This window comes from Moschus berezovskii, chromosome 19 (assembly GCF_049115385.1).
Source record: "Moschus berezovskii isolate FMDL1 chromosome 19, NW_MosBer_1.0, whole genome shotgun sequence".
Taxonomy (NCBI): Eukaryota; Metazoa; Chordata; class Mammalia; order Artiodactyla; family Moschidae; genus Moschus; species Moschus berezovskii.
The window spans coordinates 74,694,748-74,709,619 of NC_142478.1; the positions used below are offsets into that span (position 1 = coordinate 74,694,748).

The 14,872-nt window shown below is 58.7% G+C and overlaps 1 protein-coding gene and 1 gene segment (V, D, J or C); both read right to left on the reverse strand.

Annotated features, from left to right (window-relative positions):
- Window positions 1-258: 258 nt before the first annotated feature.
- Window positions 259-5,386, reverse strand: LOC129542498 (immunoglobulin lambda constant 1-like). The segment is given in 3 exon segments: window positions 259-707; window positions 845-960; window positions 5,190-5,386. Coding segments are annotated over 3 exon segments (633 nt in total).
- Window positions 5,387-11,565: 6,179 nt separating this feature from the next.
- VPREB1 (V-set pre-B cell surrogate light chain 1) lies at window positions 11,566-12,258 on the reverse strand. Its single transcript, XM_088828387.1, has 2 exons — window positions 12,174-12,258; window positions 11,566-12,090 (listed from the first exon to the last, which is right to left on the reverse strand). Exons 1-2 carry the CDS (start codon window positions 12,217-12,219, stop codon window positions 11,666-11,668), a joined length of 471 nt encoding a protein of 156 aa, XP_088684513.1. The 5' UTR covers window positions 12,220-12,258; the 3' UTR covers window positions 11,566-11,665.
- Between the last annotated feature and the right edge of the window lie 2,614 nt (window positions 12,259-14,872).

The following is a 14,872-nucleotide window of genomic DNA, read 5'->3' on the forward strand; positions in this document are numbered from 1 at the left end:
TCCTCTGGACGGCACCAGCCATGGGCAGCTGTGTCCGGCCAGGCGGCAGGGCTGGGCGCGGCCCTGTGCTGGAGGAGGAGAGGTGGCTGGGGGGTGGGTCCCAACCAGTCTCTGGGCGGCGCCTGCCCCCCCCCCCCGACACTGTGAGCCTCTCCCCTTGGGGTGTTCTCTCCTTGCTGCCGGGATTCCTGAATCTCCACAGTCCTGGAGAGGCTGCCGACTAAACGTGAGACAAGGGAAAACGAGCAGCCAGCAGGGTTTCTGAACGACGATGAGGACATTTTATTGCGAGCAGGTCGGGTGTGGGAGGAAGGGCTAGGGGGACCAGGGTGGGCGGGGAGAGCCTCCCGGGGTCCCGGGGCTCCAGGAGGGCGGGGGCCCAGGGCCCTAAGAGCACTCTGAGGGCGTCACTGTCTTCTTCACGGTTTTCCCCTCGTGCGTGACCTCGCAGCTGTAACTGCCTTTGGATTTCCATTCGGTGCTCGTCAGGCTCAGGTAGCTGCTGGCCGCGTACTTGCTGTTGCTCTGTTTGGAGGCCTGGCTGGTCACCACACCCCGGGTGACGGTGCTGCCATCTGCCTTCCAGGCCACGGTCACGCTACCCGGGTAGAAGTCGTTGATGAGACACACCAGGGTGGCCGTGTTGGCGCCGAGCTCCTCCGTGGAGGGCGGGAACAGGGTGATGGAGGGTGGGGACTTGGGCCGACCTGTGGGTGGTAGAGAGACGGAAGGTCATCGCAGCAGCACCCCTGGTGGAGTCCCTGACCTCAGGAGACAGAGAAAAGTGATTTTCCTGAGAGAGCAGAGGGTGGGACAGGCTGGGGAAGGAGTGAGAGCCACTTACCTGGGACAGTGACCTCAGTCCCGCTGCCAAAGACATACCACAGTGAGGGGGCCTCAGACCAAACACCAGGCCAGCACCTGGGGCCTGTCCCCCGGGGGCCAGGCCGGAGCGGGAACCTGTTGGGCGTGATGGACACCAGGCTGTATCCTGTGGGTGTGGGTAGCCAGCCCTCCAGCAGCCAGGGTACCCCTCCTGGGTGATGCTGTCTAACCATCTCACCCTCTGCCACCACCTCCTCCTATGGTTATGGTTACCAAAGTTGGGAGAGGGGAAAGATCAACTGGAAAATTGGGACTGGCATATGCACACTACAATATATAAAACAGACAACTAGTAAGGACCCACTGTAAAGCACAGGGAGCCCTAGTCAATGCTCTGTAATGGCTTACAAAACACAGGCTCGATCCCTGGGTCGGGAAGATGCCCTGGAGAAGGAAATGGCAACCCACTCCAGCATTCTTGCCTGCAGAATCCCACAAACAGAGGAGCCTGGAAGGCTACAGTCCATGGGGTCGCAAAGAGTCGGACGTGACTGAACACGGCACGGAATGGCTTATGTGGGAAAAGAATCTAAAATACTGTAGATATATGTCTGCATATAACTGATTCACTTTGCTGTGCAGCTGCTGCTGCTGCTGTTCAGGCGCTTCAGTCATGTCCGACTCTGTGTGACCCCATAGATGGCAGCCCACCAGGCTCCCCCATCCCTGGGATTCTCCAGGCAAGAGCACTGGAGTGGGGTGCCATTGCCTTCTCCATGCTGTTCAGCAGAAACGAGCAACTCGACTACATTCAAATAAAAAATTTTTCAAGCAAAAATTGGTCCCCAAAAGGCTACAAACGGTACAATTCCATTGACAGAACTATCGTGAGGGGACAAAATTAGAAAAGAAGACCAAGTTAGTGGTTGCCAGCTCGTCTGTCCCGGCAGGGAAGGAAGTGGGCATGGCCAGGAAGGGCTCTGGGAACATTCTGTAATTGACTGCATCCTCGTCGCACCCTGGCTGTAATTTTTTATTTTACAAGACATCACCATTGCGGGAAACTAGGTGAAGGGTACATGGGACCCCCTGTATTATGTCTTATGCCCACGCGTGAATCTATGAATACCCCCCAAATAAAATGTCTGATTGAAAAAGAGATTATATACAGTGTGATGACACTGATGTCTGGGAGAGGCAAACTATAGGGTCAGAAAGACACCGGGCTTCCCTGGCTAGCCAGTGGCAAAGACTCCAAGCTTCCACTGCAGGGGCCACAGGTTCAGTCCCTGGTGGGGGAGCTAAAGATACCACATGCCGCTCCACGTGGCAAATCAAAGAAAGAAATCAGCGGTTTGTCATGGTTGGAATAGAAAGAGGACTTGACTACACAAGAGCCCAGAGAAATTTGGGGAGGGTGGTAGAAATGTTCTGTATCGCGACTGGGGTGGGGTTACACAACTCTGTGGTTTTATTAGCACGTGTTCATTGGAAGGACTGATGCTGAAGCTGAAACTCCAATACTGTGGCCACCTGATGTGAAGAGCTGACTCATCTCAAAAGACTCTGAAGCTGGGAGGGATTGGGGGCGGGAGGAGACGGGGCCGACAGAGGATGAGATGGCTGGATGGCCTCACTGACTCGATGGACATGGGTCTGGGTAAACTCCGGGAGTTGGTGATGAACAGGGAGGCCTGGCGTGCTGCGGTTCATGGGGTCGCAGAGTCAGACACGACCGAGCGACGTTCACTTTCACTTCTCACCTTCCCTCCTCACTGGACAGCTCGGTTGTCTCTGCTTCTTCCCCAAGAACATACAGTATTTAGCCAAAGTTCTGATATATCAAGATAAATTTCTTTCATTTTTTAAGTTCATTTTTATTTTTTGGCGGTAGCACGTGGCACGTGGGATCTTAGTTCCCCGACCAGGGGTGGCACCCGGGCCCCCTGCAGTGGCAGTTCGGAGTCTTCGCCCCTGAGCCACCCTGGGAAGCCCCAAGATGCATGTCCAGAGGCGGACTTGCTGGGTTACGCAGAGTGCCTGTTTCTGTGACCCTCGGCACGCGGCGGTATTTGTCCCGGAAAGTCAGTCTCCCACTGACAGCCCCTGACAGTGTCTGTTCCCCACCTCAGCCCTCCGACGATGTCACTGCAAATCCACCTGCCGGTTCATAGGTCCCCAGGGACCAGCCCCTCCTCCCGGTTGCCTTTCCACTGCCTCTTCTCCAGCCTCTAATCTGGCCTCACAAAGGGCTTTTGATCAGGAACTGTTTTCCCAAAACGCCCACCTGACCCTGAGAGCCCCACCCTTGAATCCCTCAGCCCCTCCCCCTGGGCCCCAGGGTGACGGACGGGGTGGACAAGACCCCCATGGTCTGCAGCCCGCTCCGCCCGGCTCTGGAAGCTCCCTGCAGGCCTGTGCCCCTCGCTGTCTGCCTCGGGGCCCCCGCTTCCTTTGCCTGGAGCACCCCCATCCCAGGTCCATGCCCTGGACCCATGAGACCAGCTCAGGCAGCGGCCCTCCCACCTGCTGCCCCTAAACCGGCCACGGGGCTGCCCCAGGCCTGGACGTGACCCTTCGGTTCAGACCTTTCCTCTTGGTGACCCTGAGTGGTCCAACAGCTGAACGGACACGCTCGGGGGAGACCAGCCGCCTGCAGGCCACCCCTTCTCAGACCGCTGCTTCTCTTGGACCGATCGCTTAGAATGCAGGACCCAGCGTTCTCTTCACTGTCCAGCAAAAAGCCAAGGGGGCGTCCCGGCTCCTCCACCTGTTCCTCCCCGACTCCTGCCTCTCTCCAGCACTCTGTCTGCCCTGCCCTCCTCCCTAAGGTCTCCCCAGCTCTGATTTCCCGCCCCCTCCCACCACCCCACTCTGGTCCCGTTTCCTGGCGAATGGCCCCCAGGACGCCCTAGATGAAGTCTGTCCTCCAAAGATGACGGGTCCTCAGGTCTGGGCCTGGCCGCCCCTCCAGCCTCTTCTCAGAACCACCAGCTCCAGCCCTGCAGACCCCCAGGAGCTCCCTGAGGGCTCTGTGCCTGTGGGCCACCCCCATGAACTCCACCCCCTGTGGGCCCCTGGGTCCTGCGGGCATCACACTGTGTGACAGCTGTTGCCCGGCCCAGCCCATGCCCTGGGCTGCCGGCCCCACCACGAGGCCTGGCGTGACGGAGGTCTGTCCCTCCTCCTGCCCTCCTCCTGTTGCCTGGATCCTGCCCTCGCTCTGCCGTCCCCGCCGGACACCGCAATGCCGGCCCCCACCTGACCCTCTCAGATGCTGACCCTGCCCCGTGGCTGCACTGCTGGTGCTGCAAGACCCCAGCCTGTCCCCAGCCTCTCGCCGCGGCCACCCCCGCCTCTCCGGGGCAGGCGTCAGGCTGCCAGGCTCCTGTCCGGCTCATACCCCTTACTTTGCAGGGGGAAGCTGAGGCCCAGGGGAGTGGACTTGTCAGCCCAGCCAGCGTCGGGGAGAGGGGTGCACACTGGGGCAGCAGGAGGCTCTGGCGCAGGGAGTCAGCACAGCACGTGCCCTCGGGCCACCGCTTCACCTCGCTGGGCCCCCGTCCTCGTCTGTAGACTGGGGATGACGGTGGGACCTGCCTTGGGGGGCTGCTGAGAGGGAGGTTGGGCCCCTAAACGATCAGTGCCCACGACGATCGTGCTGCGGTGTCACTGATGGTCCCAGACCGTCCCTGGTGGTCAGTACTCTGTCCAGGGACCCCCCACCACACGCAGAGAGGAGGGGACTGGAGTCACACGGCCAGGGAGGCAGACTGTTAACCCCTGGGCCCTTGCCTGGGCCTTTCCCATGGAGGCGCTTGCACCCTAGTGGGCTCGGGCTCCTGGGGGCCAGTTGCAGGAGGTGGCCCTGGGCTGGGGGCCCCAGGGGCACTGGGGAAAGTCGCCCCATCACCCAGCAGAGCCTGTGCCCTGGTGCTCCAGGGACCAGCACCTGCCCGGAGAGGGGAAGGGCAAGAAGGTGGTTCACCAGCCTAGGGGCGCCCCGGGGACCCCAGGATGAGGGCAGTCACCCCCGAGACCTCCTGCCCCCACCTCCCCGTGCTATTCCACTCGGAGGACCGGCACCAGGCTGGGGAGACACTAGTGCTGGGAGCAAGAGTTGAGCGAGGCCGAGCAAATCAGCAATCCAGAACAAGGGTGTTTCAATACAGTAAAAACAATGAACGCAAACAGGTCCACGCCAGACAGAATGCCCACGCTGCAGACGAAGCCTCCATCTGCTAGGCCCCACCCTCCGGCCGAGTCTCCCCCCTGTGCCGTCTGCCCTCACAGCGGCTCTGTCCTCACCCCCACTATTGGGGACAGGGACCCCCGTGCACCCCCACGACTCCCCCAGCCCTTACCTGTCCCACAGGCTCCACAGGCTCTTTCCTGGTGGGGCTTCCGTGCGGGGGGCCGTGCTCCGAGGCTCCACCGTCGGGGGCACCAGGCCATGGGCGCCCACCACCAGGCCCAGCAGGATGAGAGGCCAGGGCTGCCTGGGGACACCGTGCTGACCCCTGAGGGCCTCATGGGCCCCCTGGCCTGGCATGGACATCATGTGCCCCCAGGGCCAAGGGCACCTTGGGCAGACGTGCTGGTGTGGGCTCCTCCTTGGAGGGCGTCGAAAGCACCCCCACTTTCCCTTGCTGGCAGGAGCTGTCTCGGTGCGCCCCGTCCCACAGGGCCCGTCCTCTGCCTGGGCCTTCTGTCCCTGCCCCCAGCACCGCCCCCTCCCCCAGGGCCCAGGGCCAGAACCCCAGGGGGGTCCTCTCCCGGGGGGCCTCTGCCAGCTGCCCTGCTTGGTCGGGATCCAGGGCCCAACCGCCTCACGCCACAGTCTCTGCCAGCCCCTCCCCAGGGACCTGGGGGGACGCACCTGCACCCGCCTTTGTTCCCAAGGGTGCCCTGGGCGTCTCCTGGTGGGAAGTCGGGAAGGCGGCAAGGCTAGGGGTTGGGGTGGCGGTGGGGAGATGGCCCAGGTTACAGGCCGGCTGCAGGGCGGGGAACCATGGTTTCATCATAAAACTGGGCACAAGGCGCCGTGTTCAGCACCTCCTGGGTGACACCCCCCTCCCCCATGGGTCACACACACACATGGAAACACACAGACACAAATATACACACACACCCATGGGTCTCACAGACACACACACACACAGGGACCTCGTGTAAGTGGAATCAGATGGAATCCACCCTTTCAAAGCGCTTTTAAACTGCTAAGTGCTCCACCCACAACACACACAGCTGACTGCTGTTATCACACGTGTTATCATCGTCCCGGCAGCGGGCCCGTCCGGTGTGCCTCGGGAAAACCATCGACCACCAAGAGAGGAATGAATCCCTGATGCCATCAACTGCCGCTTTTCAAAGTTTGCACTGCAACTCACGGAGCTGGTGGAACCAGTGCAGTCGGGAGCAGCCAGCACCCTGCAGCAGCAAGGTTGTGCAGGGCAGACGGGGGCCAGAGGCTGTCCACGCTCGGGGAGGGCAGCGGGGTCGTGGGGTCCTGCCCCGGTCACCCTAATACACCAATACACTCTGGATGGTGACGGGAAATGGATTTCTTACAGGAGGTTTTGATAGGAGAACCTTTGAAGAATGTGGTTCTGATCCAGTGTTCGGAGATGAAGCTCACTGTCCCATCCATGCTTGCACATCAAGTTCGTGTCTGAAACTACTCTCTGCTTCAGGTCCCGATGGTTTGTCTATCACCCTGATGCTCTCCCCAGGGGCCCCCAGAGTGAATTTCATGAAAGCCGTGTGCCCTTGTGGTCAGGCTGCCCCAGACGTCCCGTCGGCACCTGCCCAGTGCAATCGGGGGGTGCCGTGGCAGGTGGACTGACCTCCCCAGGTGACCGGGAGTTCATGAAGGTGAGGTCAGACTCGGACCACGTGACTTTGCTTGGATCCCCATGTTCCACACACACTGACCGGGCGTCTGCAAGGGCCTGATAGTGAATCATGAGACCTCACAGTTCTTGGGGAGGTGGGCCAGGCCCTGAACAGTAATGGGGTGTGGTCACCCTAACAGCCGCCATGCAGGGTATGGGGGAGCTTCTGGGAGTCCCGACCCGGTCCAGCTTCTCCCCAATATGGTGCCTGGCTCACTTCAGCCTGGGACGTAGGCTCCTCACACTTTGGGAGCTGGGTCTCCCCAGGGTCCCAGGCAGTAGCTGGTCCGTCCCAGCCCCCCGGGTGGGTGTGACACTCCCCCACTGCCCAGGGAGGCAGTGGTTCCCCGGGGACAGCCCTAGATCTTGGGGACAAGAAGGGACTGTCCCTCAATTCAGGGACCCCCAGCTACACCCCACCCGCCCCGTCCCTGTGCCTGGCCACTGCTGCAGACCACGTATCCCACGGTGGCCGTGGTGGGAGGTCCGCGTCTTGCTGGACCCCAGGGACCCTGGAGGGGTGAGTGGCCGAGAAGCATCTTCAGAGCATCAGCTGCTGGCCCACACGTGTAGCTTAAGTGGAAGTGTCCTAACAAGGGAGGCTGAAGCAGATGACAAGGGCACCGGAAGTGCTCTTCCTCGTGCATGGAGCCGCCAGAGGACCTGTGAAGATGCGGGTTCAGACTCAGCAGGTCTGCGGCAGCCTGGACATTTTTCACAAGCTCCCAGGTGACACGGGCGCTGCCAGCCCGTGGGTGCCCTGCACTGCATCCTGGTGCAGTATCCCTATTCCCCAGGACAGCTCTGGGGTCTGCGGAGCTGACGCTGAGCTCGAAGCTGCTGCGTCTCTGGGCCTCTGGGTCGAGGACATGCTGATGAGACACCGGGAAGGACAGGTGTCTGATTTGAGGGGCTTTTCCAGGCCGCCCCCGTTGGACGGCAGTCGCTGGGAGTGAAGGGGTCAAGGTCGGCCCGTGAGGACCACCACCCGCCCAGCCCCACTTCCCTGTCTGCGGTGCACGCAGAGTCCAGCAGACGAGCACCTGTCACGACTTCCAGGCCGGGGCCACCATGCCTTGAGGGCGGCAAACAGAGCTTTAACTTTGTTTTTTAATGGCTTTCTTTTTTGAGTGAGTGGTGTACGGCGGGTTGTGTTTTCCTGAATCTCTCCTTAATTTCTCTCCTCTTGGGCCAGTGAGGTGTCTGGGACCCTGGTTTAGTCACTGCCAGGGTCATGTGGGGGCTTCAAGCGCTTCTCACTCTTGTCCCCTTTCTCTGTTCAGGGTGCTCTAAGTCATCAGTCTTTTAAAGAAGACACTCATATGCGTTGTGTGAGTCGCGCAGTTGTGTCTGACTCTGCGACCCCAGAGACTGTAGCCTAGCAGGCTCCTCTGTCCCTGGGATTCTCCAGGCACGAATACTGGAGCGGGTTGCCATTTCCTTCTCCAGGGGACCTTAGGGATTGAGCCCAGGTCTCTTGCATTGTAGGCAGATTCTTTACCATCTGAGCCACTATGCATACACACACACACACACACACACACACACACACACACACACAATGGAATATTACTCAGCCATGAAAAAGAATAAACTAATGCCATTTGCAGCAACACAGACGGACCATCATACTGAAGTAACTCAGACAAGGACAAATAACATACTCTATCCCTTCTATGTGGAATCAAAAAAAAGGATACGGAGGGGTTTGTACACATAACAAAAACAGACTCACAGGCTTGAGAGCAGACCTATGGCTATCCAAGGGCAAACGTGATGGGGGAGAAGTTGAGAGTTTGGTACTGACTTATGCACTCGGTTGCACAGAGGTGACTAATGGGGGCCTGTGATTCATGGGGTCACAGAGAGTCGGACACGACTGAGCGACTGAACTGAACTGCATATGTAGCACAGAGGACTCTGCTCACTGTTCTGCAAGAACCTACCCGGGAAAAGCACTTGAAGGAGAACGGGTACATTTGTGACTGAAGATTTTGGCTGTACACCTGAAGTGGACCCAACACTGAATCAACTACACTGCAAAATAAAATAAACATTAAATTAGTAATAAAGAAGGTGAATGGCAAAACTAAAGATAAAGGGAAAACAATAGTGATGAAGGCCCAAACACCCGCTCTCTTTAAAGAAAGTCATCGTCTCTCAGAGACCCAGCTGAACCGAAGGTGGTTTGGCCCAAATGTTTTTAAAGACAAAACTGAACGAGCTGTTTATGACGCACCACCATGCTTCCAGTTAGGCACCGACTTGAATGGCCTTGTGCTGCCCGAAGACAGAAAAACTTACCACAGTCGCAGTGGATTTAAACGCCTCAGTATCTCATAGCCGTGAGCTCGTGATGGTGCTAACAAGCTGGGGGGTGCTGGCGCACTGACTTGTGATTTCCAATGACTGGTGCGTAAAGGCAGAGAGGTCAGACAGCTATCCTGCCTTTACTACATCAAAGCCCTGGGACGCCTCCATCACTAATGAGGGGACGTGTCCCTCCTGGTTTTGCTGGAACGAAAACATCCTCATTTCACAGCCTGTCGTGAACTGTGTGCGCATCGCAACAGTGCCATGTGGAAAGAGACGCCAGCCAGGCCCCTCTGTGCGCTCAAGGGCCTGAGTGTTAGTCCCACCCCGGCCTCTTTGAGTGGGGTCACCTGCCACCGCTCCACTTGCCAAACCCCCGTCACAACCACACGGGCCTCGGTGTGCGTGCAGAGGCCTTGCACTTCGCTACGTCCAATAGGTAGGCTCCTTCCCGCCAGACCGCTGGGTCCTCCTCAGATCCCTTCCCCCGGGCCTCGATGTCTAACTCAGGCCAGAATGTCTGGGCCCTGGCCTTCAGTACCACTGGTGACTTGTCCCAGCCGGCTGGGTTCTGCGTTTCTGGGTCAGACTTGGGAGCAGGATGATGGAGGAGCCGACACGACTCCCTGCTCTCTGGGTTTCTTGCTGTGACTCTGAATCCCAGCATCACAGGGGACGGAAGCGAGAGAAGGGCTGGTTACAAGCAAGAGACAGAGCTCTTCATGGACCACCTCGCTGGCCTCTGGAAACCGGGGCCTGGAGGTCCGTGACCAGAGGCAAAGGTCAGATGCAGGAAGAACTCAGTGCACTTCAGAGAGCGGAAGCCCCGTCAGTTCAATCGCTCAGTCGTGTCCTTCTCTTCGCAACCCCATGGACTGCAGCACTCCAGGCTTCCCTGTCCTTCACCAGCTCCCAAAGTTTGCCCAGACTCACATCCATCCAAGTCCGTGATGCCATCCAGCCATCTCATCCTCTGTCATCCCCTTCTCCTCCCACCTTCAATCTTTCCCAGCATCGGGGTTTTTTCCAATGAGTTGACACTTTGCATCAGGCAGCCCCAAGCTTCAGCTTCAGCATCAGTCCTTCCCATGAATATTCAGGGCTGATTTCCTTTAGGGTGGACAGGTTGGATCTCCTTACGGTCCAAGGAACTCTCAAGAGTCTTCTCCAGCACCACAGTTCAAAGGTCTGATGCGGGAAGCAAAGCACTCAGGGACAAAGGTCTGACGTGGGAAGAACTCAGTGCTTTTCAGACAGCGGAAGCCCAGAGCGGGCTGGGAACCCGCCGAGCAGAGATAAACGGTTTTACAGGAGACTTAGGACACACACACACCACACACACATATGCTCCCAGGGACACACACACACACGGACAGGCTGCCCCTGGCGGTCTTTTCAGTCTTGAGAAATGGACACTCTCAGCCCAGTGTGGAGTCACAGGGGAGACGGTTCCCTCTCTGAATGGGAGATGTGTCCACATGTGTGGACGTGGACGTTCAGGGTCCCTCTCTGCAGGGCACAGGCGGACCCTGCACCTCGGGGCTCGGGACGCAAATATGGGCCAGAGTAGCAGGATCCCACTGTTTCCCCTTCACCCAACAAGCCCATTGGTGAAGCCGCGTCCCTGCCCGCGGGGTCTTCCAGGGTCCTGAGGGGTTGGCACCCTGGAGTTCACAGGCACAAGCGGCCTTGGGCGGCCTTGCTCACCCCACCCAGTGTGGTCTGGCTGAAACCTGGAGCAGGGATGGGTGTTTCTCCAGAGCAGGGTCAGCAGAGCACAGCCCACGTGCCACCGCCAGCCTGGCCCTGTCCCGCTCCTGTAAACCAAGTCTAACAGGAAGCAGGCATGCCCGTGCGTTCACAGAGGGTCTGTGCCTGCTTCTGAGCTCTCAGGACAGAATTCAGCAGTTGCCACAAAGATCATACGGCCCAGAAAACCAAAACTAGTTACTGTCTGTGCCTTTTACGGAGAGCACTGCCGCTCACCTGGCCCAGGGTGTCTCGGTTGGGGAGATTTTGCCACCTTGGGGACCTTCGGCGATGTCTGGGGACGTCTGTGGTTGTCATAACTACAGGTGAAAGGCCATTTGGGGGGCTGGAAGCCGGGGATGCTGCTGGACCCCAGAGTGCACAGGCCAGCCCCCCATGGCACAGAACCGTCTGGCCCAGCGGGGTACGGAGTCCACACCCATCCCTGGGCACTGCTCTCCTCCCTGGAGGGCCAACAACGGTGTTTTCTAAGTTACTTACTCCATGCACACAATCAGGTGACAACAGTGAGTCCTGTCCTTGGCAGAGGCACCCCCAAGGGACCATGTCAGCCCCCTGCCCTGGAAGACCCACAAGCCACACACTCCCACCAAGCAGACCATGGCTGGCCAGTCTCCCGGGACCTTCACCCTGGCTGGCTCTCAGGAGCAGTCCACTCATTGTGATGCTTCACAGAGCACCCCGGGCCTCCTCCAAAGCAATTCAGACCACTCGGCAGAACAACCTCCCAAGACGCAAGCAGCTTTAATCCCCGAATCCAGCCTCCAAGGGGTTTCACAGCAGCGTCTTCTGGCCCTGGGCAGCCCACCGCCCCAGCCTCCTCACCCACACCCCCGCACCGCAGGGATGCGACCCTTCAGCCTTTAGTGCAAGGAGAGCGTGTCCCGGGGAGCCCAGGGGCCCTGGGAGCCCGGAGTGGCCAGCTCCCTTTCTTCCCTCTCCTCTCTCTGCATCTCCCGTCTCCGCCCCATGCCCGGGGACCCCACAGCACAGAAATAGACAGCCTCGTCCTCGGCCTGCAGCTCAGCGATGCTCAAATACCCTGTGTTCTTGGCCAGGTCTTTGGAGCCGGAGAAGCGAGGGGGGACCTTGTGGCCCTGCCTCTTGTCCGAGGGGGAGAAATATCTCAGCAGGAATCTCGGGGGGTGGCCGGGCCTCTGCTGGTACCAGTAGATGCTGTGAAGGCCGATGTCGTGGTCGCCGCGCAGGGTGCAGGCCAGGTGGACGGTGGCTCCCAGGGACGAGGCCACGGAAGGCGGCTGACTCAGCACCGGCTGAGGGCTGCAGCCTGGGGACACAGAGGTGTGTGGGCCCCGGGGCAGAGCAGGGCACGGGAAGGGGCTGGGAGCCAGCAGCTCCGGGGCTTCTCACCTGTGCAGTGGACCAGGAGCCCCAGGAGCATGAGGGCCCAGGACATGGTGCGGCGGAGCAGAGATCTGCGTCCAGTGTGCGCAGAGCCCCCGGTCCTCATGGGGCAGGGCCAGCTCCCTCCTCCGCCCTCCTCCCCACCTCCCAGGGGTGGGGCCTCGGCACACCTGGCTCCCGGTGGCCATCCCAAACCTCCCTGGGTTTGTGATGCTGGTTGGGGGGAATAGCCATGTGCTGGTTTTGGGGGCTCCTGCCTTAACCCAGGGGAAGCGTTGAGGCAGGAAGCACCTGCCCGGGGCTCACAACCCAGCGCCCAGGCGGACAGGATGGAGTCCCTGAGGGGGCGGCCTCCGCATCCCCCAAAGGAAGCTGAGCCCCACAGGGTAAGGTTCTCGTGCACACGTCTGTGTGTGGTGAGCCGGGAAGAGAGGACAGGTCCTCACCGGGGGAAGCACCTGCTGGGTGCTGCAGAAGGTATAGGGGCCCCGGGTGAGGGTCTGCCCCGCCCCCTCCGGACTCAGCCCCTGTCCCCCTGGAGTGAACCTGGAGTGACCAGCAGCTTCCGGAAAGGAAGCATCTGGGCGGGCTTTCAGGAGGGGCAGAGGTAGACTCACCCCCTCAGCCCTGCCCCAGGCCTCTGCCCCTCGTCCTCATGGGGGTCTCCCCAAGGAGCGGGGGAGGCGGCATCTGTGAGCTTGGTGGCCCTGGGGGTGCACTCCTGCCCCTGGGTCCTCAGGTCCACGAATGAGATGCTGTGCATGGACCAGGTGTGTATAGTAAAGAAACGGCTGTTCCTTGTCCCTGGTTCCTGGGAGGCAGCCTCTAAATACAGCGCTTGTTATTCAGGGGGGCCCCTGCGTTTACACTAATAGGTGACTGGCGAAGGATCCTGGCCACGAGGAAAGCCCTGCCCAGCGATGGGAAGATGGAGCTTTGAGCTGAGCTCCCAGGACTGGGAGGGGGGCTGGAGACCAAGTCCAATCACAGAGCCAGTGGTCCCCGCAACTGTCCTGAGTAATGAAATCCCAGTGGACACAGAGGTTCAGGGGAGCCTACCAGGCTGCTGGACTGTGGCCATGCAGGATGGAGCGGCAGCCTGAGGACACAGCAGCCCAGCTCTGGGACCCCAGCGCCCGGGTGCAGCTCCCCGTTGACTGCTCCTGGCCCGCAGCCATTACAACAAAACTGGAATCACGAGGATGGAGCTTTCTTCAGTTCTGCCAGGGTTTCTGCCAAGTCATTCAGCCTGAGGGGGTTTGGGGAACACCCCCCCAAAACTTGTGGCCATGTGGTCAGAAATATAGGTGGCCTGCGGATAGCTTGAGTTTGCAGCAGGTGTCTGAAATGAGGGATGAGTTTTTTTTTGGTGGGGTTGTGTCCTTAATTTGTGCAAGTTCCCCTAACTCCACGTAGGTGGGGTCAGAATCACATTGTAAGACTTTTTGTGGTCCATTGGTTAAGAACTGACCTTCCAGTACAGGGTACATGGGTTCGGTCCCTGGTGTGTGAAGGTTCCACACACCCTGGGGCTGTTGTAGCCATGCATTCCGGGAAACAAACTGACTCAGAAGGACAAGGCAGTTTAAAAAACTGCAGTTTCCTTATTAAACCGGCGGGCCCAAGGCAGAGTTTCCTCTTAGCCAAGGACCCCGACCAGTTTTTGTGAAAACCTTATATACCCTAAAGCGTATAAGGTTCCCTGAAGCTAGTGTGAACAAAGGGAAAAGAAAGACACAATCAAATTAACCCGCGATTCAGATGCCTTAAGCCTAGGCAGTTAACAGTGGACAATTATCAGTAGGCCTGTGGCCATACCCCAGTAAGCATAATAGAATGTATGATTCTATTCGGTTACACAGATAATTAGGGCATTCTTTTAGGCGATGGAGAGCCCTGGGGCTCTTCCTTCCGGGGGCCTGGTTTTCCACTTAGTATGTTGTTTCCATAGATACTGGGCATATAGCTCAAAGTCCACAGTCCGGCCCAAGATGGAGTCCTGCTTTCAAGATGGACCCTGTTCTGTTTCCTCCTTCACGGCAACGAAAGCAGGTGCTCCACAGCTGCTGTGCTACAACTACTGAAGGCCTAGAGGCCGTGCTCTGCAGCAGGAGGCCACTCAGCGAGGAGCCTGTGCGAGGCAGTGAAGAGCAGGCCCAACCCCAGCAACTGGAGAAAGTCCCTGCACAGCAGAGACGGCACAACCAAAAACAAATTTCAAACATTCTCCATAAATAAAGATATTAAAGCCACGGAAATTATTTTAAATCTCCTATAAACCCATTCAGTTCAGTTCAGTCGCTCAGTCGTGTCCGACTCTTTGTGACCCCATGAATCGCAGCACGCCAGGCCTCCCTGTCCATCACCAACTCCCGGAGTTCACTCAAACCCATGTCCATCGAGTCGGCGATGCCATCCAGCCATCTCATTCTCTGTCGTCCCCGTCTCCTCCCGCCCCCAATCCCTCCCAGCATCAGACTCTTTTCCAGTGAGTCAACTCGTCGTACGAGGTGGCCAAAGTATTAGAGTTTCAGCTTTAGCATCATTCCTTCCAATGAACACCCAGGATTGATCTCCTTTAGAATGGACTGGTTGGATCTCCTTGCAGTCCAAGGGACTCTCAAGAGTCTTCTCCAGCACCACAGTTCAAAAGCATCAATTCTTCGGCGATCAGCTTTCTTCAAAGTCCAACTCTCACATCCATA